At 54.0% G+C, this 27,949-nt stretch overlaps 1 protein-coding gene across 1 annotated transcript in view; it reads right to left on the bottom strand.

Moving 5' to 3' along the window:
• The window catches only part of ADAMTS15 (ADAM metallopeptidase with thrombospondin type 1 motif 15), a 158,540-nt gene that overhangs the window by 4,773 nt on the left and 125,818 nt on the right, over positions 1–27,949 (bottom strand). The window contains exon 5 of the mRNA XM_073657475.1: positions 21,911–22,088. Within this exon, the coding sequence (XP_073513576.1) occupies positions 21,911–22,088 (178 nt within the window). The remainder of the gene's footprint in view (positions 1–21,910; positions 22,089–27,949) is intronic.

Genomic DNA, 27,949 nt, shown 5'->3' with positions numbered 1-27,949 from the left:
TTAGGTGTTCCTCAGGGGTCAGTTCTAAGTCCCTTCCTCTTACTGTCAGGGTTCCTTAGGTTTCAGTCCTACTCCTTTTACTGTTGGGGTTTCTCAGGGTTTATTCCTATGCCCACTCCTCTTCCCCTTACTGTGGGGGTTCCTCATGGTTCAGTCCTAGGCATCCTTCTTTTACTGTAGGGTTTCCTCAGGGTTCAGTCCGAGGTCCACTCTTACTGTTGACTACCGCAGGATTCAGTTTTCAGTCCTAGGTCCCCTCCTCTTACTGTTGGGGTTCCTCAGGGCTCAGTCTTAGGTCCCTTCTTCTTACTGTCGGGGGTTTCTCAGTGTTCACTCATAGGCCCTTTCCTCATACTGTCAGGGTTCCTCAGGGTTCGGTCCTAGTTCCCCTTCTCTTGCTGTTGGGGTTCCTCAGAGTTCATCCCTAGGTCCCCTCCTCTTGCTGTCAGGGTTCCTCAGAGTTCAGTCAAAGGTCCCCTCCTCTTACTGTTGGGGTTCCTCGGGGTTTGGTCCTCCTCCTCATCTCTTTCTACCACCCTACCCGTCCTCTCCACAGTGCTGCACCGCTCCACATCTCCTTACCCGTCTTCCACCTACCCGTCCTCTCCACAGTGCTGCTCTGCTCTACATCTCCTTACCCGTCTTCCACCTACCCGTCCTCTCCACAGTGCTGCACCGCCCTACATCTCCTCATCTGTCTACCACCTTACCCATCCTCTCCACAGTGGTGCACCACCCTACATTTCCTCCTCATCTCTGTCTACCACCCTTCCTGTCCTTTCCACAGTGCTGCACCGCCCTACATCTCCTACTCATCTCTGTCTACCACCTACCTGTCCTCTCCACAGTGCTGCACCGCCCTACATCTGTTCCTCAGCTCTGCCTACCACCTACCTGTCCTCTCCACAGTGCTGCACCGCCCTACATCTCCTCCTCATCTCTGACTACCACCTACCCATCCTCTCCACAGTGCTGCACTGCTCTACATCTCCTCCTCATCTCTGCCTACCACCTACCTGTCCTCTCCACAGTGCTGCACCGCCCTACATCTCCTCCTCATCTCTGTCTACCACCTACCTGTCCTCTCCACAGTTCTGCACTGCCCTACATCTCCTCCTCATCTCTGTCTACCACCTACCTGTCCTCTCCACAGTGCTGCACCACCCTACATCTCCTCCTCATCTCTGACTACCACCTACCTGTCCTCTCCACAGTTCTGCACTGCCCTACATCTCCTCCTCATCTCTGTCTACCACCTACCTGTCCTCTCCACAGTGCTGCACCACCCTACATCTCCTCCTCATCTCTGACTACCACCTACCTGTCCTCTCCACAGTGCTGCACCACCCTACATCTCCTACTCATCTCTGATTACCACCTAACTGTCCTCTCCACAGTGCTGCACTGCTCTACATCTCCTACTCATCTCTGACTACCACCTACCTGTCCTCTACACAGTGCTGCACAGCCTACATCTCCTCTTCATCTCTGACTACCATCTACCTGTCCTCTCCACAGTGCTGCACCACCCTACATCTCCTCCTTATCTCTGTCTATCCCCCTACCTATCCTCTCCACAGTGCTGCACTGCTCTACATCTCCTCCTCATCTCTGCCTACCACCTACCCGTCCTCTCCACAGTGCTGCACCGCCCTACATCTCCTCCTCATCTCTGTCTACCACCTACCTGTCCTCTCCACAGTGCTGCACTGCCCTACATCTCCTCCTCATCTCTCTCTATCACCTACTTGTCCTCTCCACATTGCTGCACCACCCTACATCTCCTCCTCATCTCTGACTACCACCTACCCATCCTCTCCACAGTGCTGCACTGCTCTACATCTCCTACTCATCTCTGACTACCACCTACCTGTCCTCTCCACAGTGCTGCACAGCCTACATCTCCTCTTCATCTCTGACTACCATCTACCTGTCCTCTCCACAGTGCTGCACCGCCCTACATCTCCTCCTTATCTTTGACTACCACCTACCTGTCCTCTCCACAGTGCTGCACTGCTCTACATCTCCTACTCATCTCTGACTACCATCTACCTGTCCTCTCCACAGTGCTGCACCGCCCTACATCTCCTCCTTATTTTTGACTACCATCTACCTGTCCTCTCCACAGTGCTGCACCGCCCTACATCTCCTCCTTATTTTTGTCTACCACCTACCTGTCCTCTCCACAGTGCTGCACTCCTCTACATCTCCTCCTCATCTCTGCCTACCATCTACCTGTACTCTCCACAGTGCTGCACCACCCTACATTTCCTCCTCATCTCTGCCTACCACCTACCTGTCCTCTCCACAGTGCGGCACCACCCTACATCTCCTCCTCATCTCTGACTACCACCTACCCATCCTCTCCACAGTGCTGCACTGCCCTACATCTCCTCCTTATCTTTGACTACCACCTACCTGTCCTCTCCACAGTGCTGCACTGCTCTACATCTCCTCCTCATCTCTGTCTACCACTTACCCATCCTCTCCACAGTGCTGCACTGCTCTACATCTCCTCCTCATCTCTGCCTACCACCTACCTGTCCTCTCCACAGTGCTGCACCGCCCTACATCTCCTCCTCATCTCAGTGTACCACCTACCTGTCCTCTCCACAGTGCTGCACTGCTCTACATCTCCTACTCATCTCTGCCTACCACCTACCTGTCCTCTCCACAGTGCTGCACCACCCTACATCTCCTCCTCATCTCTGTCTGCCACCTACCTGTCCTCTCCACAGTGCTGCACCACCCTACATCTCCTCCTCATCTCTTTCTATCACCTACCTGTCCTCTCCACAGTGCTGCAGCGCCCTACATCTCCTCCTCATCTCTGCCTACCACCTACCTGTCCTCTTCACAGTGCTGCACTGCTCTACATCTCCTCCTCATCTCAGTCTACCACCTACCTGTCCTCTCCACAGTGCTGCACCACCCTACATCTCCTCCTCATCTCTGCCTACTACCTACCTGTCCTCTCCACAGTTCTGCACTGCCCTACATCTCCTCCTCATCTCTGCCTACTACCTACCTGTCCTCTCCACAGTTCTGCACTGCTCTACATCTCCTCCTCATCTCTGCCTACTACCTACCTGTCCTCTCCACAGTGCTGCAGCGCCCTACATCTCCTCCTCATCTCTTTCTATCACCTACCTGTCCTCTCCACAGTGCTGCAGCGCCCTACATCTCCTCCTCATCTCTGCCTACCACCTACCTGTCCTCTCCACAGTGCTGCACTGCTCTACATCTCCTCCTCATCTCAGTCTACCACCTACCTGTCCTCTCCACAGTGCTGCACCACCCTACATCTCCTCCTCATCTCTGACTACCACCTACATGATGTCCTCTCCACAGTGCTGCACCACCCTACATCTCCTCCTCATCTCTGACTACCACCTACATGATGTCCTCTCCACAGTGCTGCACCGCCCTACATCTCCTCCTCATCTCAGTCTACCACCTACATGATGTCCTCTCCACAGTGCTGCACCACCCTACATCTCCTCCTCATCTCAGTCTACCACCTACATGATGTACTCTCCACAGTGCTGCACCGCCCTACATCTCCTCCTCATCTCTGACTACCACCTACATGATGTCCTCTCCACAGTGCTGCACCACCCTACATCTCCTCCTCATCTCAGTCTACCACCTACATGATGTACTCTCCACAGTGCTGCACCGCCCTACATCTCCTCCTCATCTCTGACTACCACCTACATGATGTCCTCTCCACAGTGCTGCACCACCCTACATCTCCTCCTCATCTCAGTCTACCACCTACATGATGTCCTCTCCACAGTGCTGCACCACCCTACATCTCCTCCTCATCTCAGTCTACCACCTACATGATGTACTCTCCACAGTGCTGCACCGCCCTACATCTCCTCCTCATCTCTGTCTACCACCTACATGATGTCCTCTCCACAGTGCTGCACCACCCTACATCTCCTCCTCATCTCTGACTACCACCTACATGATGTCCTCTCCACAGTGCTGCACCACCCTACATCTCCTCCTCATCTCTGACTACCACCTACATGATGTCCTCTCCACAGTGCTGCACCACCCTACATCTCCTCCTCATCTCAGTCTACCACCTACATGATGTCCTCTCCACAGTGCTGCACCACCCTACATCTCCTCCTCATCTCTGACTACCACCTACATGATGTCCTCTCCACAGTGCTGCACCACCCTACATCTCCTCCTCATCTCAGTCTACCACCTACATGATGTCCTCTCCACAGTGCTGCACCACCCTACATCTCCTCCTCATCTCAGTCTACCACCTACATGATGTACTCTCCACAGTGCTGCACCGCCCTACATCTCCTCCTCATCTCTGACTACCACCTACATGATGTCCTCTCCACAGTGCTGCACCACCCTACATCTCCTCCTCATCTCAGTCTACCACCTACATGATGTCCTCTCCACAGTGCTGCACCACCCTACATCTCCTCCTCATCTCAGTCTACCACCTACATGATGTACTCTCCACAGTGCTGCACCGCCCTACATCTCCTCCTCATCTCTGTCTACCACCTACATGATGTCCTCTCCACAGTGCTGCACCACCCTACATCTCCTCCTCATCTCTGACTACCACCTACATGATGTCCTCTCCACAGTGCTGCACCACCCTACATCTCCTCCTCATCTCTGACTACCACCTACATGATGTCCTCTCCACAGTGCTGCACCACCCTACATCTCCTCCTCATCTCAGTCTACCACCTACATGATGTCCTCTCCACAGTGCTGCACCACCCTACATCTCCTCCTCATCTCTGACTACCACCTACATGATGTCCTCTCCACAGTGCTGCACCACCCTACATCTCCTCCTCATCTCAGTCTACCACCTACATGATGTCCTCTCCACAGTGCTGCACCACCCTACATCTCCTCCTCATCTCAGTCTATCACCTACATGATGTACTCTCCACAGTGCTGCACCGCCCTACATCTCCTCCTCATCTCTGACTACCACCTACATGATGTCCTCTCCACAGTGCTGCACCACCCTACATCTCCTCCTCATCTCAGTCTACCACCTACATGATGTACTCTCCACAGTGCTGCACCGCCCTACATCTCCTCCTCATCTCTGACTACCACCTACATGATGTCCTCTCCACAGTGCTGCACCACCCTACATCTCCTCCTCATCTCAGTCTACCACCTACATGATGTCCTCTCCACAGTGCTGCACCACCCTACATCTCCTCCTCATCTCTGACTACCACCTACATGATGTCCTCTCCACAGTGCTGCACCGCCCTACATCTCCTCCTCATCTCAGTCTACCACCTACATGATGTACTCTCCACAGTGCTGCACCGCCCTACATCTCCTCCTCATCTCTGACTACCACCTACATGATGTCCTCTCCACAGTGCTGCACCACCCTACATCTCCTCCTCATCTCAGTCTACCACCTACATGATGTCCTCTCCACAGTGCTGCACCACCCTACATCTCCCCCTCATCTCAGTCTACCACCTACATGATGTACTCTCCACAGTGCTGCACCGCCCTACATCTCCTCCTCATCTCTGACTACCACCTACATGATGTCCTCTCCACAGTGCTGCACCACCCTACATCTCCTCCTCATCTCAGTCTACCACCTACATGATGTCCTCTCCACAGTGCTGCACCACCCTACATCTCCTCCTCATCTCTGTCTACCACCTACATGATGTCCTCTCCACAGTGCTGCACCACCCTACATCTCCTCCTCATCTCTGACTACCACCTACATGATGTCCTCTCCACAGTGCTGCACCACCCTACATCTCCCCCTCATCTCAGTCTACCACCTACATGATGTACTCTCCACAGTGCTGCACCGCCCTACATCTCCTCCTCATCTCTGACTACCACCTACATGATGTCCTCTCCACAGTGCTGCACCGCCCTACATCTCCTCCTCATCTCTGACTACCACCTACATGATGTCCTCTCCACAGTGCTGCACCACCCTACATCTCCTCCTCATCTCTGTCTACCACCTACATGATGTCCTCTCCACAGTGCTGCACCACCCTACATCTCCTCCTCATCTCTGACTACCACCTACATGATGTCCTCTCCACAGTGCTGCACCGCCCTACATCTCCTCCTCATCTCTGACTACCACCTACATGATGTCCTCTCCACAGTGCTGCACCACCCTACATCTCCTCCTCATCTCAGTCTACCACCTACATGATGTACTCTCCACAGTGCTGCACCACCCTACATCTCCTCCTCATCTCTGACTACCACCTACATGATGTCCTCTCCACAGTGCTGCACCGCCCTACATCTCCTCCTCATCTCTGACTACCACCTACATGATGTCCTCTCCACAGTGCTGCACCACCCTACATCTCCTCCTCATCTCTGTCTACCACCTACATGATGTCCTCTCCACAGTGCTGCACCACCCTACATCTCCTCCTCATCTCTGACTACCACCTACATGATGTCCTCTCCACAGTGCTGCACCGCCCTACATCTCCTCCTCATCTCTGACTACCACCTACATGATGTCCTCTCCACAGTGCTGCACCACCCTACATCTCCTCCTCATCTCTGACTACCACCTACCTGTCCTCTCCACAGTGCTGCACCACCCTACATCTCCTCCTCATCTCTGTCTACCACCTACATGATGTCCTCTCCACAGTGCTGCACCACCCTACATCTCCTCCTCATCTCTGTCTACCACCTACCTGTCCTCTCCACAGTGCTGCACCGCCCTACATCTCCTCCTCATCTCTGACTACCACCTACATGATGTCCTCTCCACAGTGCTGCACCACCCTACATCTCCTCCTCATCTCTGACTACCACCTACCTGTCCTCTCCACAGTGCTGCACCACCCTACATCTCCTCCTCATCTCTGTCTACCACCTACATGATGTCCTCTCCACAGTGCTGCACCACCCTACATCTCCTCCTCATCTCTGACTACCACCTACCTGTCCTCTCCACAGTGCTGCACCGCCCTACATCTCCTCCTCATCTCTGACTACCACCTACATGATGTCCTCTCCACAGTGCTGCACCACCCTACATCTCCTCCTCATCTCTGACTACCACCTACCTGTCCTCTCCACAGTGCTGCACCACCCTACATCTCCTCCTCATCTCTGTCTACCACCTACATGATGTCCTCTCCACAGTGCTGCACCACCCTACATCTCCTCCTCATCTCTGTCTACCACCTACCTGTCCTCTCCACAGTGCTGCACCGCCCTACATCTCCTCCTCATCTCTGACTACCATCTACCTGTCCTCTCCACAGTGCTGCACCACCCTACATCTCCTCCTCATCTCTGACTACCATCTACCTGTCCTCTCCACAGTGCTGCACCGCCCTACATCTCCTCCTCATCTCTGTCTACCACCTACATGATGTCCTCTCCACAGTGCTGCACCACCCTACATCTCCTCCTCATCTCTGTCTACCACCTACCTGTCCTCTCCACAGTGCTGCACCGCCCTACATCTCCTCCTCATCTCTGTCTACCACCTACATGATGTCCTCTCCACAGTGCTGCACCACCCTACATCTCCTCCTCATCTCTGACTACCATCTACCTGTCCTCTCCACAGTGCTGCACTGCCCTACATCTCCTCCTCATCTCTGTCTACCACCTACATGATGTCCTCTCCACAGTGCTGCACCACCCTACATCTCCTCCTCATCTCTGACTACCATCTACCTGTCCTCTCCACAGTGCTGCACCGCCCTACATCTCCTCCTCATCTCTGTCTACCACCTACATGATGTCCTCTCCACAGTGCTGCACCACCCTACATCTCCTCCTCATCTCTGACTACCACCTACCTGTCCTCTCCACAGTGCTGCACCGCCCTACATCTCCTCCTCATCTCTGTCTACCACCTACATGATGTCCTCTCCACAGTGCTGCACCACCCTACATCTCCTCCTCATCTCTGACTACCATCTACCTGTCCTCTCCACAGTGCTGCAGTGCCCTACATCTCCTCCTCATCTCTGTCTACCACCTACATGATGTCCTCTCCACAGTGCTGCACCGCCCTACATCTCCTCCTCATCTCTGACTACCACCTACATGATGTCCTCTCCACAGTGCTGCACCACCCTACATCTCCTCCTCATCTCTGTCTACCACCTACCTGTCCTCTCCACAGTGCTGCACCGCCCTACATCTCCTCCTCATCTCTGACTACCACCTACATGATGTCCTCTCCACAGTGCTGCACTGCTCTACATCTCCTCCTCATCTCTGACTACCACCTACATGATGTCCTCTCCACAGTTCTGCACCACCCTACATCTCCTCCTCATCTCTGACTACCACCTACCTGTCCTCTCCACAGTGCTGCACCACCCTACATCTCCTCCTCATCTCTGACTACCATCTACCTGTCCTCTCCACAGTGCTGCACCGCCCTACATCTCCTCCTCATCTCTGTCTACCACCTACATGATGTCCTCTCCACAGTGCTGCACCACCCTACATCTCCTCCTCATCTCTGACTACCACCTACCTGTCCTCTCCACAGTGCTGCACCACCCTACATCTCCTCCTCATCTCTGACTACCACCTACCTGTCCTCTCCACAGTGCTGCACCGCCCTACATCTCCTCCTCATCTCTGTCTACCACCTACATGATGTCCTCTCCACAGTGCTGCACCACCCTACATCTCCTCCTCATCTCTGACTACCATCTACCTGTCCTCTCCACAGTGCTGCACCGCCCTACATCTCCTCCTCATCTCTGTCTACCACCTACATGATGTCCTCTCCACAGTGCTGCACCACCCTACATCTCCTCCTCATCTCTGACTACCACCTACCTGTCCTCTCCACAGTGCTGCACCGCCCTACATCTCCTCCTCATCTCTGTCTACCACCTACATGATGTCCTCTCCACAGTGCTGCACCACCCTACATCTCCTCCTCATCTCTGACTACCATCTACCTGTCCTCTCCACAGTGCTGCACTGCCCTACATCTCCTCCTCATCTCTGTCTACCACCTACATGATGTCCTCTCCACAGTGCTGCACCGCCCTACATCTCCTCCTCATCTCTGACTACCACCTACATGATGTCCTCTCCACAGTGCTGCACCACCCTACATCTCCTCCTCATCTCTGACTACCACCTACCTGTCCTCTCCACAGTGCTGCACCACCCTACATCTCCTCCTCATCTCTGTCTACCACCTACATGATGTCCTCTCCACAGTGCTGCACCACCCTACATCTCCTCCTCATCTCTGACTACCACCTACATGATGTCCTCTCCACAGTGCTGCACCGCCCTACATCTCCTCCTCATCTCTGACTACCACCTACATGATGTCCTCTCCACAGTGCTGCACCACCCTACATCTCCTCCTCATCTCTGACTACCACCTACATGATGTCCTCTCCACAGTGCTGCACCACCCTACATCTCCTCCTCATCTCTGCCTACCACCTACCTGTCCTCTCTGCTTTGCAAGTGATCTAAAAATAACATCCTCCATAATGAGATCCTCACACCTCCACCTCCAATACTTCTCTCATGCTGCGCCACTTTACTGGAATGCACTACCCCAGATGATCTGATTAATTCCTAGCCCCCACATTTTTAAGTGTGCTTAAAAGGGAACCTGTCATGTCCTTGTTGCTATCTACACCTCCCCCAATGCGTAGTTAGTGATACAATGTGCGTCACTAGAAGCTTTTCTCATTACAATCGGTGGTGGTATAATGATTTTATAACTTTATATACAGTTTGTCCTCCCTGCTCGTATTCAGTCATAGGGGTGTGATTCTCACATTCAGTCACTGCTGGCTCCGCCCATGTATTTGAATATTGCTCCCGGCGAGCGCTATTATTGAGGGGCGCATGCGCATTTGTACATGTCCGGCCGCGGGTCCCTGCGCAGTTCAGACTCCCAGGTTTTTTCTTTCTTTGCAGTTTTGCAGTGCATATAAGGGTGTGGCCGCCCTTTGTCTGAGCTGAAAGGTTCATTCTGCCTCTCAGGTGCATGCTTCTACTAGGGGTTCAGTCTCTCTGCCCTTATCCATATACATATGTCACTAAACAAATGGTAAGGTCTCAATATTAGAGTCAGGACTGTCCCATAAGGGTTGCCGTGACGTGGTCGGATGGCTTTTACATTATTTTGATCAAAATTATGTTAACTAAATCCCCTTTATTATTTATCATTATTTTTGCACTGTGCGATCTATCCATTTACTTTCAGTTATTTGGGTATTTTGCTTTTGTCTTTGGTTTTTCTCTGTCTGGTGGCCTTGTGTGAACATGCATTTACATTTTGCATGCACATCAATTTACGTATCAGTTCAGACTCCCAGGTTTTTTCTAGGTAGGACAAAGTGTATAAAAGGTTATAAAATCAATATAATACCAACAATTTTAATGAAAAAAGCTTCTAGTGACGCACACTGTATCACTAACTACGCTATGGGGGCAGAGTATATAGTACACGGGACGTGACAGGTTCCCTTTAAGAGCACAGACCGGCCGATCACCTCTCATCACTATTCCCTCTATCTCCACACCCTCCATGCACCCAGTAACACTTGGTAACGGCACTTGTTGGATCCTGGCTGGTGACGGATCCTGCCGCTTTATATGTATTATAATGATGGCTGGGCCATACATGACACCTTCTCTCTCTTGTGTCCCCCCTGTTTCCTCATAGATTGTAGCCTGTGATCAGGACCCTCGCTCCTCCTGTAACTGCTTCACTATGTGTTACTCTGCCATGTCTTTATTGCCGGTACATGTCCCCGCTTATTGTACAGCGCTGCTGAATATGCCTGCGCTATAGAAATAACATGATTTATTATTCATTATTATTACATGTGATATACGCTGCGCTCTACCCCGGTGTGTCCTCATCATACATGTGATATACGCCGCGCTCTACCCCGGTGTGTCCTCATCATACATGTGATATACGCCGCGCTCTACCCCGGTGTTTCCTCATCATACATGTGATATACGCTGCGCTCTACCCTGGTGTGTCCTCATCATACATGTGATATACGCTGCGCTCTACCCCGGTGTATCCTCATCATACATGTGATATACGCTGCGCTCTACCCTGGTGTGTCCTCATCATACATGTGATATACGCTGCGCTCTACCCCGGTGTGTCCTCATCATACATGTGATATACGCTGCGCTCTACCCCGGTGTTTCCTCATCATACATGTGATATACGCTGCGCTCTACCCTGGTGTGTCCTCATCATACATGTGATATACGCTGCGCTCTACCCCGGTGTGTCCTCATCATACATGTGATATACGCTGCTCTCTACCCCGGTGTATCCTCATCATACATGTGATATACGCTGCGCTCTACCCCGGTGTGTCCTCATCATACATGTGATATACGCTGCACTCTACCCCGGTGTGTCCTCATCATACATGTGATATACGCTGCGCTCTACCCCGGTGTATCCTCATCATACATGTGATATACGCTGCGCTCTACCCCGGTGTATCCTCATCATACATGTGATATACGCTGCACTCTACCCCGGTGTATCCTCATCATACATGTGATATACGCTGCTCTCTACCCCGGTGTATCCTCATCATACATGTGATATACGCTGCTCTCTACCCCGGTGTATCCTCATCATACATGTGATATACGCTGCTCTCTACCCCGGTGTATCCTCATCATACATGTGATATACGCTGCTCTCTACCCCGGTGTATCCTCATCATACATGTGATATACGCTGCGCTCTACCCCGGTGTATCCTCATCATACATGTGATATACGCTGCTCTCTACCCCGGTGTATCCTCATCATACATGTGATATACGCTGCTCTCTACCCCGGTGTATCCTCATCATACATGTGATATACGCTGCGCTCTACCCCGGTGTGTCCTCATCATACATGTGATATACGCTGCACTCTACCCCGGTGTGTCCTCATCATACATGTGATATACGCTGCGCTCTACCCCGGTGTATCCTCATCATACATGTGATATACGCTGCGCTCTACCCCGGTGTATCCTCATCATACATGTGATATACGCTGCACTCTACCCCGGTGTATCCTCATCATACATGTGATATACGCTGCTCTCTACCCCGGTGTATCCTCATCATACATGTGATATACGCTGCGCTCTACCCCGGTGTGTCCTCATCATACATGTGATATACGCTGCTCTCTACCCCGGTGTATCCTCATCATACATGTGATATACGCTGCTCTCTACCCCGGTGTATCCTCATCATACATGTGATATACGCTGCTCTCTACCCCGGTGTATCCTCATCATACATGTGATATACGCTGCGCTCTACCCCGGTGTATCCTCATCATACATGTGATATACGCTGCTCTCTACCCCGGTGTATCCTCATCATACATGTGATATACGCTGCTCTCTACCCCGGTGTATCCTCATCATACATGTGATATACGCTGCTCTCTACCCCGGTGTATCCTCATCATACATGTGATATACGCTGCGCTCTACCCCGGTGTGTCCTCATCATACATGTGATATACGCTGCTCTCTACCCCGGTGTATCCTCATCATACATGTGATATACGCTGCTCTCTACCCCGGTGTATCCTCATCATACATGTAATATACGCTGCGCTCTACCCCGGTGTGTCCTCATCATACATGTGATATACGCTGCGCTCTACCCTGGTGTGTCCTCATCATACATGTGATATACGCCGCGCTCTACACCGGTGTATCCTCATCATAGATGTGATATACGCTGCTCTCTACCCCGGTGTATCCTCATCATACATGTGATATACGCTGCGCTCTACCCTGGTGTGTCCTCATCATACATGTGATATACGCTGCGCTCTACACCGGTGTATCCTCATCATACATGTGATATACGCTGCTCTCTACCCCGGTGTATCCTCATCATACATGTGATATACGCTGCGCTCTACCCCGGTGTATCCTCATCATACATGTGATATACGCTGCTCTCTACCCCGGTGTGTCCTCATCATACATGTGATATACGCCGCTCTCTACCCCGGTGTATCCTCATCATACATGTGATATACGCCGCGCTCTACCCCGGTGTGTCCTCATCATACATGTGATATACGCTGCTCTCTACCCCGGTGTATCCTCATCATACATGTGATATACGCCGCGCTCTACCCCGGTGTGTCCTCATCATACATGTGATATACGCTGCTCTCTACCCCGGTGTATCCTCATCATACATGTGATATACGCTGCGCTCTACCCCGGTGTGTCCTCATCATACATGTGATATACGCCGCGCTCTACCCCGGTGTGTCCTCATCATACATGTGATATACGCCGCGCTCTACCCCGGTGTGTCCTCATCATACATGTGATATACGCTGCGCTCTACCCCGGTGTATCCTCATCATACATGTGATATACGCCGCGCTCTACCCCGGTGTGTCCTCATCATACATGTGATATACGCTGCTCTCTACCCCGGTGTATCCTCATCATACATGTGATATACGCTGCGCTCTACCCCGGTGTGTCCTCATCATACATGTGATATACGCTGCTCTCTACCCCGGTGTGTCCTCATCATACATGTGATATACGCTGCTCTCTACCCCGGTGTATCCTCATCATACATGTGATATACGCTGCGCTCTACACCGGTGTATCCTCATCATACATGTGATATACGCCGCGCTCTACCCCGGTGTATCCTCATCATACATGTGATATACGCTGCGCTCTACCCCGTTGTGTCCTCATCATACATGTGATATACGCCGCGCTCTACCCCGTTGTGTCCTCATCATACATGTGATATACGCCGCGCTCTACACCGGTGTATCCTCATCATACATGTGATATACACCGCGCTCTACCCCGGTGTGTCCTCATCATACATGTGATATACGCCGCGCTCTACCCCGGTGTGACCTCATCATACATGTGATATACGCTGCTCTCTACCCCGGTGTATCCTCATCATACATGTGATATACGCTGCGCTCTACCCCGGTGTGTCCTCATCATACATGTGATATACGCCGCGCTCTACACCGGTGTATCCTCATCATACATGTGATATACGCCGCGCTCTACACCGGTGTATCCTCATCATACATGTGATATACGCCGCGCTCTACCCCGGTGTGACCTCATCATACATGTGATATACGCTGCTCTCTACCCCGGTGTATCCTCATCATACATGTGATATACGCTGCGCTCTACCCCGGTGTGTCCTCATCATACATGTGATATACGCCGCGCTCTACCCCGGTGTGACCTCATCATACATGTGATATACGCTGCGCTCTACCCCGGTGTATCCTCATCATACATGTGATATACGCTGCGCTCTACCCCGGTGTGTCCTCATCATACATGTGATATACGCTGCGCTCTACCCCGGTGTGTCCTCATCATACATGTGATATACGCCGCGCTCTACCCCGGTGTGTCCTCATCATACATGTGATATACGCCGCGCTCTACCCCGGTGTGACCTCATCATACATGTGATATACGCTGCTCTCTACCCCGGTGTATCCTCATCATACATGTGATATACGCTGCGCTCTACCCCGGTGTGTCCTCATCATACATGTGAGATACGCCGCGCTCTACCCCGGTGTGTCCTCATCATACATGTGATATACGCCGCGCTCTACCCCGGTGTGTCCTCATCATACATGTGATATACGCTGCTCTCTACCCCGGTGTATCCTCATCATACATGTGATATACGCCGCGCTCTACCCCGGTGTATCCTCATCATACATGTGATATACGCTGCGCTCTACCCCGGTGTGTCCTCATCATACATGTGATATACGCTGCGCTCTACCCCGGTGTGTCCTCATCATACATGTGATATACGCTGCGCTCTACCCCGGTGTGTCCTCATCATACATGTGATATATGCTGCGCTCTACCCCGGTGTGTCCTCATCATACATGTGATATATGCTGCGCTCTACCCCGGTGTGTCCTCATCATACATGTGATATACGCCGCGCTCTACCCCGTTGTGTCCTCATCATACATGTGATATACGCCGCGCTCTACCCCGGTGTGACCTCATCATACATGTGATATACGCTGCGCTCTGTCCCGGTGTGACCTCATCATACATGTGATATATGCTGCGCTCTACCCCGGTGTGTCCTCATCATACATGTGATATACGCTGCTCTCTACCCCGGTGTATCATCATCATACATGTGATATACGCTGCGCTCTACACCGGTGTGACCTCATCATACATGTGATATACGCTGCGCTCTACCCCGGTGTGACCTCATCATACATGTGATATACGCTGCGCTCTACCCCGGTGTGTCCTCATCATACATGTGATATACGCTGCGCTCTTCCCCGGTGTATCCTCATCATACATGTGATATACGCTGCGCTCTACCCCGGTGTGTCCTCATCATACATGTGATGTACGCTGCGCTCTACCCCGGTGTGTCCTCATCATACATGTGATATACGCCGCGCTCTTCCCCGGTGTGTCCTCATCATACATGTGATATACGCCGCGCTCTACCCCGCTGTATCCTCATCATACATGTGATATACGCCGCGCTCTACCCCGCTGTATCCTCATCATACATGTGATATACGCCGCGCTCTACCCCGGTGTGTCCTCATCATACATGTGATATACGCCGCGCTCTACCCCGGTGTGTCCTCATCATACATGTGATATACGCTGCGCTCTACCCCGGTGTGTCCTCATCATACATGTGATATACGCCGCGCTCTACCCCGGTGTGACCTCATCATACATGTGATATACGCTGCGCTCTTCCCCGGTGTGACCTCATCATACATGTGATATACGCTGCGCTCTACCCCGGTGTATCCTCATCATACATGTGATATACGCTGCGCTCTACCCCGGTGTGTCCTCATCATACATGTGATATACGCTGCGCTCTACCCCGGTGTGTCCTCATCATACATGTGATATCTGCTGCGCTCTACCCCGGTGTGTCCTCATCATACATGTGATGTACGCTGCGCTCTACCCCGGTGTGTCCTCATCATACATGTGATATACGCTGCGCTCTACCCCGGTGTGACCTCATCATACATGTGATGTACGCTGCGCTCTACCCCGGTGTGTCCTCATCATACATGTGATATACGCTGCGCTCTACCCCGGTGTGTCCTCATCATACATGTGATATACGCCGCGCTCTACCCCGGTGTGTCCTCATCATACATGTGATATACGCCGCGCTCTACCCCGGTGTGTCCTCATCATACATGTGATATACGCTGCGCTCTACCCCGGTGTGTCCTCATCATACATGTGATGTACGCTGCGCTCTACCCCGGTGTGTCCTCATCATACATGTGATATACGCTGCGCTCTACCCCGGTGTGTCCTCATCATACATGTGATATACGCCGCGCTCTACCCCGGTGTGTCCTCATCATACATGAGTTATACGCTGCGCTCTACCCCGGTGTGTCCTCATCATACATGTGATATACGCTGCGCTCTTCCCCGGTGTGTCCTCATCATACATGTGATATACGCCGCGCTCTACCCCGGTGTGTCCTCATCATACATGTGATATACGCCGCGCTCTACCCCGGTGTGTCCTCATCATACATGTGATATACGCCGCGCTCTACCCCGGTGTGACCTCATCATACATGTGATATACGCTGCGCTCTACCCCGGTGTGTCCTCATCATACATGTGATATACGCTGCGCTCTACCCCGGTGTGTCCTCATCATACATGTGATATACGCTGCGCTCTACCCCGGTGTGTCCTCATCATACATGTGATATACGCTGCGCTCTACCCCGGTGTGTCCTCATCATACATGTGATATACGCCGCGCTCTACCCCGGTGTGTCCTCATCATACATGTGATATACGCCGCGCTCTACCCCGGTGTGTCCTCATCATACATGTGATATACGCTGCGCTCTACCCCGGTGTGTCCTCATCATACATGTGATGTACGCTGCGCTCTACCCCGGTGTGTCCTCATCATACATGTGATATACGCTGCGCTCTACCCCGGTGTGTCCTCATCATACATGTGATATACGCCGCGCTCTACCCCGGTGTGTCCTCATCATACATGTGATATACGCCGCGCTCTACCCCGGTGTGTCCTCATCATACATGTGATATACGCTGCTCTCTACCCCGGTGTGTCCTCATCATACATGTGATATACGCTGCGCTCTACCCCGGTGTATCCTCATCATACATGTGATATACGCCGCGCTCTACCCCGGTGTATCCTCATCCTACATGTGATATACGCCGCGCTCTACCCCGGTGTGTCCTCATCCTACATGTGATATACGCCGCGCTCTTCCCCGGTGTGTCCTCATCATACATGTGATGTACGCTGCGCTCTACCCCGGTGTGTCCTCATCATACATGTGATATACGCTGCGCTCTACACCGGTGTGTCCTCATCATACAAGTGATATACGCCGCGCTCTACACCGGTGTGTCCTCATCATACATGAGTTATACGCTGCGCTCTACCCCGGTGTGTCCTCATCATACATGAGATATACGCTGCGCTCTTCCCCGGTGTGTCCTCATCATACATGTGATGTACGCTGCGCTCTACCCCGGTGTGTCCTCATCATACATGTGATATACGCTGCGCTCTACACCGGTGTGTCCTCATCATACATGTGATGTACGCTGCGCTCTACCCCGGTGTGTCCTCATCATACATGTGATATACGCTGCGCTCTACCCCGGTGTGTCCTCATCATACATGTGATGTACGCTGCGCTCTACCCCGGTGTGTCCTCATCATACATGTGATGTACGCTGCGCTCTACACCGGTGTGTCCTCATCATACATGTGATGTACGCTGCGCTCTACCCCGGTGTGTCCTCATCATACATGTGATGTACGCTGCGCTCTACCCCGGTGTGTCCTCATCATACATGTGATATACGCCGCGCTCTACCCCGGTGTGTCCTCATCATACATGTGATGTACGCTGCGCTCTACACCGGTGTGTCCTCATCATACATGTGATGTACGCTGCGCTCTACACCGGTGTGTCCTCATCATACATGTGATGTACGCTGCGCTCTACCCCGGTGTGTCCTCATCATACATGTGATGTACGCTGCGCTCTACACCGGTGTGTCCTCATCATACATGTGATATACGCTGCTCTCTACCCCGGTGTATCCTCATCCTACATGTGATATACGCTGCGCTCTACCCCGGTGTGTCCTCATCCTACATGTGATATACGCTGCGCTCTTCCCCGGTGTGTCCTCATCATACAAGTGATATACGCCGCGCTCTACACCGGTGTGTCCTCATCATACATGTGATGTACGCTGCGCTCTACACCGGTGTGTCCTCATCATACATGTGATATACGCTGCGCTCTACACCGGTGTGTCCTCATCATACATGTGATATACGCTGCGCTCTACACCGGTGTGTCCTCATCATACATGTGATATACGCTGCTCTCTACCCCGGTGTATCCTCATCCTACATGTGATATACGCTGCGCTCTACCCCGGTGTGTCCTCATCATACAAGTGATATACGCCGCGCTCTACACCGGTGTGTCCTCATCATACATGTGATGTACGCTGCGCTCTACACCGGTGTGTCCTCATCATACATGTGATGTACGCTGCGCTCTACACCGGTGTGTCCTCATCATACATGTGATGTACGCTGCGCTCTACCCCGGTGTGTCCTCATCATACATGTGATGTACGCTGCGCTCTACCCCGGTGTGTCCTCATCATACAAGTGATGTACGCTGCGCTCTACCCCGGTGTGTCCTCATCATACAAGTGATGTACGCTGCGCTCTTCCCCGGTGTGTCCTCATCATACATGTGATATACGCTGCGCTCTACCCCGGTGTGTCCTCATCATACATGTGATATACGCTGCGCTCTACCCCGGTGTGTCCTCATCATACATGTGATATACGCTGCTCTCTACCCCGGTGTATCCTCATCATACATGTGATATACGCTGCGCTCTACCCCGGTGTGTCCTCATCATACATGTGATATACGCTGCGCTCTTCCCCGGTGTGACCTCATCATACATGTGATATACGCTGCGCTCTACCCCGGTGTGTCCTCATCATACATGTGATATACGCTGCGCTCTTCCCCGGTGTGTCCTCATCATACATGTGATGTACGCTGCGCTCTACCCCGGTGTGTCCTCATCATACATGTGATATACGCTGCGCTCTTCCCCGGTGTGTCCTCATCATACATGTGATATACGCTGCGCTCTACCCCGGTGTGTCCTCATCATACATGTGATATACGCTGCGCTCTACCCCGGTGTGTCCTCATCATACATGTGATATACGCCGCGCTCTACCCCGGTGTGTCCTCATCATACATGTGATATACGCCGCGCTCTACCCCGGTGTGTCCTCATCCTACATGTGATATACGCTGCGCTCTTCCCCGGTGTGTCCTCATCATACATGTGATATACGCCGCGCTCTTCCCCGGTGTGTCCTCATCATACATGTGATATACGCCGCGCTCTACCCCGGTGTGTCCTCATCATACATGTGATATACGCCGCGCTCTACCCCGGTGTGTCCTCATCATACATGTGATATACGCCGCGCTCTACCCCGGTGTGTCCTCATCCTACATGTGATATACGCCGCGCTCTTCCCCGGTGTGTCCTCATCATACATGTGATGTACGCTGCGCTCTACCCCGGTGTGTCCTCATCATACATGTGATGTACGCTGCGCTCTACCCCGGTGTGTCCTCATCCTACATGTGATATACGCTGCGCTCTTCCCCGGTGTGACCTCATCATACATGTGATATACGCTGCGCTCTACCCCGGTGTGACCTCATCATACATGTGATATACGCCGCGCTCTACCCCGGTGTGTCCTCATCATACATGTGATATACGCCGCGCTCTACCCCGGTGTGACCTCATCATACATGTGATATACGCTGCGCTCTACCCCGGTGTGACCTCATCATACATGTGATATACGGCGCGCTCTACCCCGGTGTGACCTCATCATACATGTGATATACGCCGCGCTCTACCCCGGTGTGTCCTCATCATACATGTGATATACGCCGCGCTCTATCCCGGTGTGACCTCATCATACATGTGATATACGCCGCGCTCTACCCCGGTGTGTCCTCATCATACATGAGTTATACGCCGCGCTCTACCCCGGTGTGTCCTCATCATACATGTGATATACGCTGCGCTCTACCCCGGTGTGTCCTCATCATACATGAGTTATACGCTGCCCTCTACCCCGGTGTGTCCTCATCATACATGTGATATACGCTGCCCTCTTCCCCGGTGTGACCTCATCATACATGTGATATACGCTGCGCTCTACCCCGGTGTGTCCTCATCATACATGTGATATACGCTGCGCTCTACCCCGGTGTGTCCTCATCATACATGTGATATACGCCGCGCTCTACCCCGGTGTGTCCTCATCATACATGTGATATACGCTGCTCTCTACCCCGGTGTGTCCTCATCATACATGTGATATACGCCGCGCTCTACCCCGGTGTGTCCTCATCATACATGAGTTATACGCCGCGCTCTACCCCGGTGTGTCCTCATCATACATGTGATATACGCCGCGCTCTACCCCGGTGTGTCCTCATCATACATGAGTTATACGCTGCCCTCTACCCCGGTGTGTCCTCATCATACATGTGATATACGCTGCCCTCTTCCCCGGTGTGACCTCATCATACATGTGATATACGCCGCGCTCTACCCCGGTGTGTCCTCATCATACATGTGATATACGCCGCGCTCTACCCCGGTGTGTCCTCATCATACATGTGATATACGCCGCGCTCTACCCCGGTGTGTCCTCATCATACATGTGATATACGCCGCGCTCTACCCCGGTGTGTCCTCATCATACATGTGATATACGCCGCGCTCTTCCCCGGTGTGTCCTCATCATACATGAGTTATACGCTGCGCTCTACCCCGGTGTGTCCTCATCATACATGTGATATACGCTGCGCTCTACCCCGGTGTATCCTCATCATACATGTGATATACGCTGCGCTCTACCCCGGTGTGTCCTCATCATACATGTGATATACGCCGCGCTCTACCCCGGTGTGTCCTCATCATACATGTGATATACGCTGCGCTCTTCCCCGGTGTGACCTCATCATACATGTGATATACGCCGCGCTCTACCCCGGTGTGACCTCATCATACATGTGATATACGCTGCGCTCTTCCCCGGTGTGTCCTCATCATACATGTGATATACGCCGCGCTCTACCCCGGTGTGTCCTCATCATACATGTGATATACGCTGCGCTCTACCCCGGTGTGACCTCATCATACATGTGATATACGCTGCGCTCTGCCCCGGTGTGTCCTCATCATACATGTGATATACGCTGCGCTCTACCCCGGTGTGACCTCATCATACATGTGATATACGCTGCGCTCTTCCCCGGTGTGTCCTCATCATACATGTGATATACGCCGCGCTCTACCCCGGTGTGTCCTCATCATACATGTGATATACGCTGCGCTCTACCCCGGTGTGACCTCATCATACAAGTGATATACGCTGCGCTCTACCCCGGTGTGTCCTCATCATACATGTGATATACGCCGCGCTCTACCCCGGTGTGTCCTCATCATACATGTGATATACGCTGCGCTCTACCCCGGTGTGTCCTCATCATACATGTGATATACGCCGCGCTCTACCCCGGTGTATCCTCATCATACATGTGATATACGCTGCGCTCTACCCCGGTGTGTCCTCATCATACATGTGATATACGCCGCGCTCTACCCCGGTCTATCCTCATCATACATGTGATATACGCTGCGCTCTACCCCGGTGTGACCTCTTACCTGTGTCAGGGCAGGGGTTAAGAGAACATGATCTGTATTTCACTCGTAGACCCTCACAATAGGCTCCTCCATGGGACGGCTCTGGATGGTTGCACTCTCGTTTGGCCAGCTGCACGCCCCCTCCGCAGACCCGGGAGCACTGTCCATAGGGGCTCCACTTGCCCCATGATCCGTCCACCTTTGGAGAGAAGTAAAGAAAATCTGAACCTGATGTGCGCCTGAACCTGACGTGCGCCTGAACCTGCGTGCGCCTGAACCTGACGTGCGCCTGAACCTGACGTGCGCCTGAATCTGACGTGCGCCTGAATCTGACGTGCGCCTGAACCTGCGTGCGCCTGAATCTGACGTGCGCCTGAACCTGACGTGCGCCTGAACCTGCGTGTGCCTGAACCTGACGTGCGCCTGAACCTGCGTGCGCCTGAACCTGACGTGCGCCTGAACCTGACGTACGCCTGAATCTGACGTACGCCTGAATCTGACGTGCGCCTGAACCTGACGTGCGCCTGAACCTGACGTGCGCCTGAATCTGACGTGCGCCTGAATCTGACGTGCGCCTGAACCTGCGTGCGCCTGAACCTGACGTGCGCCTGAACCTGACGTGCGCCTGAATCTGACGTGCGCCTGAATCTGACGTGCGCCTGAACCTGACGTGCGCCTGAATCTGACGTGCGCCTGAACCTGCGTGCGCCTGAACCTGACGTGCGCCTGAACCTGACGTGCGCCTGAACCTGACGTGCGCCTGAACCTGACGTGCGCCTGAACCTGCGTGCGCCTGAACCTGCGTGCGCCTGAACCTGACGTGCGCCTGAACCTGACGTGCGCCTGAACCTGACGTGCGCCTGAATCTGACGTGCGCCTGAACCTGACGTGCGCCTGAATCTGACGTGCGCCTGAATCTGACGTGCACCTGAACCTGACGTGCGCCTGAACGTGATGTGCGCCTGAATCTAACGTGCGCCTGAACCTGACGTGCGCATGAACCTGACGTGCGCCTGGATCTGACGTGCGCCTGGATCTGACGTGCGCCTGAACCTGACGTGCGCCTGAACCTGACGTGCGCCTGAACCTGACGTACGCTACAGAATATCAGCAGGAAGCAGATGAGAAAAGCGCCAGCACCTTCTCTGTATCCATCACTAGAGATGTAAAGTTAAAACGTCCATTTTATTAGTTCCATTAAAAAAACGCCATATGGAAGGCAGAACTTACGCGTTTCGAACCAAACAAGGGTTCTTAATCATAGGTAACATTACTATAGACATATATATATATACACATATGGACTGAAAACAGAAGAGAACATAGGGTGGAGACAACAAAGAACAGGAAGGTCATTAGTGAATGTGAGTCCTCCGGAGGATAATTGCTCAGTAATATGCATAAATTAACCTTATGTCCATGGTATGCTGGCAAATTAAGTAGAACATTCGAAAAAAGTATCAAAAAATGTACATTAAATCATTGCGATAATTGAGACCATTGAGAATGCGAGAGTTAAGTTTAAGAATCCATGACCTTCTCTGGCTAGGAGCCGCTTGTCTCTATCTCCTCCAGGTATTTGTCTTTGCACCTTGTCTATACCTGCGGGATGTATCTCAGGTCAGAACACCATGCTCTGAGATGTGCGAATACCTGTGCCGGCTGCTCTGCCATACATGGCATCCTCTGTGCCCGACCATATGAGGAAGAAAACGAGGACTCCTTATATATAAGCCATCATAAAGAAATCTCCAGAGCTGCACTCCCTGCAAAGATGAGAGCGCTCACCGAGGACGGGCAGCCGTGTGACATGGGTCCTGTCACCAGAACCCTCCAAAGTGATGACACAGCCGCCCTCATGTAAATATATCAGGAGTCCACCGGGTTCTCCTCCGAACCATAGTGGCTATCTGTTCTGATGCCTGCGCCTCTGCCGGGGAGTCCGCGCCTCTGCCAGGGTGTCCGCGCCTCTGCCGGGGTGTCGGACCCTCTGCCGGGGTGTCCGTGCCTCTGCCGGGGTGTCCGCGCCTCTGCCGGGGAGTCCGCGCCTCTGCCGGGGAGTCCGCGCCTCTGTTGGGCTCTATGCGCCTCTGCTGGGGAGTCCGCGCCTCTGCCGGGGAGTCCGCTCCTCTGCCGGGATGTCGGAGCCTCTGCCGGGGTGTCCGCGCCTCTGCCGGGGTGTCCGCACCTCTGCGGGGAGTCTGCGCCTCTGCCGGGATGTCGGAGCCTCTGCCGGGGTGTCGGAGCCTCTGCCGGGGAGTCTGAGCCTCTGCCAGAATGTCAGAGCCTCTGCCGTGGAATCCGCGCCTCTGCCATGGAGTCTGCGCCTCTGCCAGGGTGTCCGCACCTCTGCCGGGGTGTCCGCGCCTCTGCCGTGGAGTCCGCGCCTCTGCCGGGGGGTCCGCTCCTCTGTGGGGAGTCCACGCCTCTGCCGGGATGTCGGAGCCTCTGCCGGGGTGTCGGATCCTCTGCCGGGGAGTCCGCGCCTCTGCCGGGATGTCGGATCCTCTGCCGGGGTGTCCGCGCCTCTGCCGGGGTGTCCGCGCCTCTGCCGGAGTGTCCGTGCCTCTGCGGGGAGTCCACGCCTCTGCCGGGATGTCGGAGCCTCTGCCGGGGTGTCGGATCCTCTGCCGGGGTGTCCGCGCCTCTGCCGGGGAGTCCGCGCCTCTGCCGGGATGTCGGAGCCTCTGCCGGGGAGTCCGTGCCTCTGCCGGGGTGTCAGAGCCTCTGCCGGGGTGTCCGCACCTCTGCCGGGGAGTCCACGCCTCTGTTGGGCTCTATGCGCCTCTGCCGGGGAGTCCGCGCCTCTGCCGGGGAGTCCGTGCCTCTGCCGGGGTGTCGGATCCTCTGCCGGGGTGTCCGCGCCTCTGCCGGGGAGTCCGCGCCTCTGCCGGGATGTCGGAGCCTCTGCCGGGGAGTCCGTGCCTCTGCCGGGGTGTCAGAGCCTCTGCCGGGGTGTCCGCACCTCTGCCGGGGAGTCCACGCCTCTGTTGGGCTCTATGCGCCTCTGCCGGGGAGTCCGCGCCTCTGCCGGGGAGTCCGTGCCTCTGCCGGGGTGTCGGATCCTCTGCCGGGGTGTCCGCGCCTCTGCCGGGGAGTCCGTGCCTCTGCCGGGGAGTCCGTGCCTCTGCCGGGGAGTCCGTGCCTCTGCCAGGGTGTCAGAGCCTCTGCCGGGATGTCCGCGCCTCTGCCGGGGTGTCCGCGCTTCTGCCGGGGAGTCCGCGCCTCTGTTGGGCTCTATGCGCCTCTTCCGGGGAGTCCGCGCCTCTGCCGGGGAGTCCGTGCCTCTGCCAGGGAGTCCGCGCCTCTGTTGGGCTCTATGCGCCTCTGCCGTGGAGTCCGCGCCTCTGCTGGGGTGTCCGCGCCTCTGTTGGGCTCTATGCGCCTCTGCTCAGGTGCCTGTATTCGTGCATCAGGCTTATAGCCGGTGCTCGTCGGTGGACCCTGGGGTTGTCCATGCTGCAGTGGCCTGGCATGGCTGACAGCCGGGCAGCGGCCCCGGCAGGGTCACTATACATGGGGTCGCTGCTCTTTCCTCCCATAACACAATCTCGGAGGGATGCTGGCTCACCAAGTCTGTGCGCCCCCCAGCCCCTGACACGCATGTAGCACAAGCAGTGAGCGCGTTTGATCTTATGGCTGGGGAGTGTCATGGAAGTTTCACAACTCTCATCCGTCATATTAACGACTCTCAGAGCAAACACTAACAGATGTGAATCCACAACCATATTTATCTGCAGGTCGCACATGTCACATAGAACAACACCGTGAGCGCTCCGATCCCAGCTCTGCCCCTCCATGCCGTCACATCTGTGAGGATCTGTCAGGTCATGTATGAAGGTCATGGGTCACACACAAATGGTCGCCATCTGTGGCCCAGCCTGATGGGCCCCTGTGTCTGCAGCTGGGGTAAAAGGGTGGGATGGCAGATGGGCCCCTGTGTCTGCAGCTGGGGTACAAGGGTGGGATGGCAGATGGGCCCCTGTGTCTGCAGCTGGGTTACAAGGGTGGGATGGCAGATGGGCCCCTGTGTCTGCAGCTGGGGTACAAGGGTGGGATGGCAGATGGGCCCCGGTGTCTGCAGCTGGGGTACAAGGGTGGGATGGCAGACGGTCCCCTGTGTCTGCAGCTGGGGTACAAGGGTGGGATGGCAGACGGTCCCCTGTGTCTGCAGCTGGGTTACAAGGGTGGGATGGCAGATGGGCCCCTGTGTCTGCAGCTGGGGTACAAGGATAGGATGGCAGATGGGCCCCGGTGTCTGCAGCTGGGTTTCAAGGGTGGGATGGCAGACGGTCCCCTGTGTCTGCAGCTGGGTTACAAGGGTGGGATGGCAGATGGGCCTCTGTGTCTGCAGCTGGGATACAAGGGTGGGATGGCAGATGGGCCCCGGTGTCTGCAGCTTGGTTTCAAGGGTGGGATGGCAGATGGGCCCCGGTGTCTGCAGCTGGGGTACAAGGGTGGGATGGCAGACGGTCCCCTGTGTCTGCAGCTGGGAAACAAGGGTGTGATGGCAGATGGGCCCTTGTGTCTGCAGCTGGGGTACAAGGGTGGGATGGCAGATGGGCCCCTGTGTCTGCAGCTGGGGTACAAGGGTGGGATGGCAGATGGGCCCCGGTGTCTGCAGCTGGGGTACAAGGGTGGGATGGCAGACGGTCCCCTGTGTCTGCAGCTGGGGTACAAGGGTGGGATGGCAGATGGGCCCCTGTGTCTGCAGCTGGGGTACAAGGATGGGATGGCAGATGGGCCCCGGTGTCTGCAGCTGGGTTGCAAGGGTGGGATGGCAGATGGGCTCCTGTGTCTGCAGCTGGGTTACAAGGGTGGGATGGCAGATGGGTCCTTGTGTCTGCAACTGGAGTACAAGGGTGGGATGGCAGATGGGTCCTTGTGTCTGCAACTGGAGTACAAGGGTGGGATGGCAGATCGGCCCCTGTGTCTGCAGCTGGGGTACAAGGGTGGGATGGCAGATGGGCCCCGGTGTCTGCAGCTGGGTTACAAGGGTGGGATGGCAGAGATGGGCCCCGGTGTCTGCAGTTGGGGTATAAGGATGGGATGGCAGATGGGCCCCGGTGTCTGCAGCTGGGGTACAAGGGTGGGATGACAGATGGGCCCCTGTGTCTGCAGCTCGGGTACAAGGGTGGGATGACCGGGTCGCTCCTATTACCCCAGGATCTGCAGTGGCACTGTCTATGGCAGGTGGATCTCAGTAGTATGGCCGTGTCTGTTGTATGGAGGGACAAGGTCTCTGCGTGTCCTGATCTCAGTGCACAGCTGTCTCTCCGGACAGCGATTACCACGGTGTGTTCACCCAGGACACGGCGGACGTCACGCTTGTCTGCCTGCAGGACGTTCCCACAATATATCACACAGACGGGCAGGAGCTGGCATGGGGCGCCGCCATATCCAACCTCAACAGCCAACATAGCGCTCACAGGAATAATCCGAGCGGAGGAGTAATGCGGACACCATGAGAACCGCCTTCCCCCGCGATCAGGACGCGCCTCACCACATTAGTAAGGGAGGTCATGAGCGGTACAGACATACAGTACAGACCAAAAGTTTGGACACACCTTCTCATTGAAAGATTTTTCTGTATTTTCCTGACTATGAACATTGTACATTCACACTGAAGGCATCAAAACTATGAATTACCACATGTGGAATTATATACTTAACAAAAAAGTGTGAAACAACTGAAAATATGTCTTATATTCTAGGGTCTTCACAGTAGCCCCCTTTTGCTTTGATGACTGCTTTGCACACTCTTGGCATTCTCTTGAGGAGCTTCAAGAGGTAGTCACCGGAAATGGTCTTCCAACAATCTTGAAGGAGTTCCCAGAGATGCTTAGCACTTGTTGGCCCTTTTGCCTTCACTCTGCGGTCCAGCTCACCCCAAACCATCTCGATTGGGTTCAGGTCTGGTGACTGTGGAGGCCAGGTCATCTGGCGTAGCCCCCCATCACTCTCCTTCTTGGTCAAATAGCCCTTACACAGCCTGGAGGTGTTTGGGGTCATTGTCCTGTTGAAAAATAAATGATGGTCCAACTAAACGCAAACCGGATG

The sequence above is a fragment of the Phyllobates terribilis genome, unplaced genomic scaffold (genome assembly GCF_046119375.1).
Source record: "Phyllobates terribilis strain yellow unplaced genomic scaffold, ASM4611937v1 Scaffold_12__6_contigs__length_324123572, whole genome shotgun sequence".
Lineage (NCBI taxonomy): Eukaryota > Metazoa > Chordata > Amphibia > Anura > Dendrobatidae > Phyllobates > Phyllobates terribilis.
The sequence above is the reverse complement of the archived record's forward strand: the minus strand, read 5'-3'. Positions and strand labels throughout refer to the sequence as shown.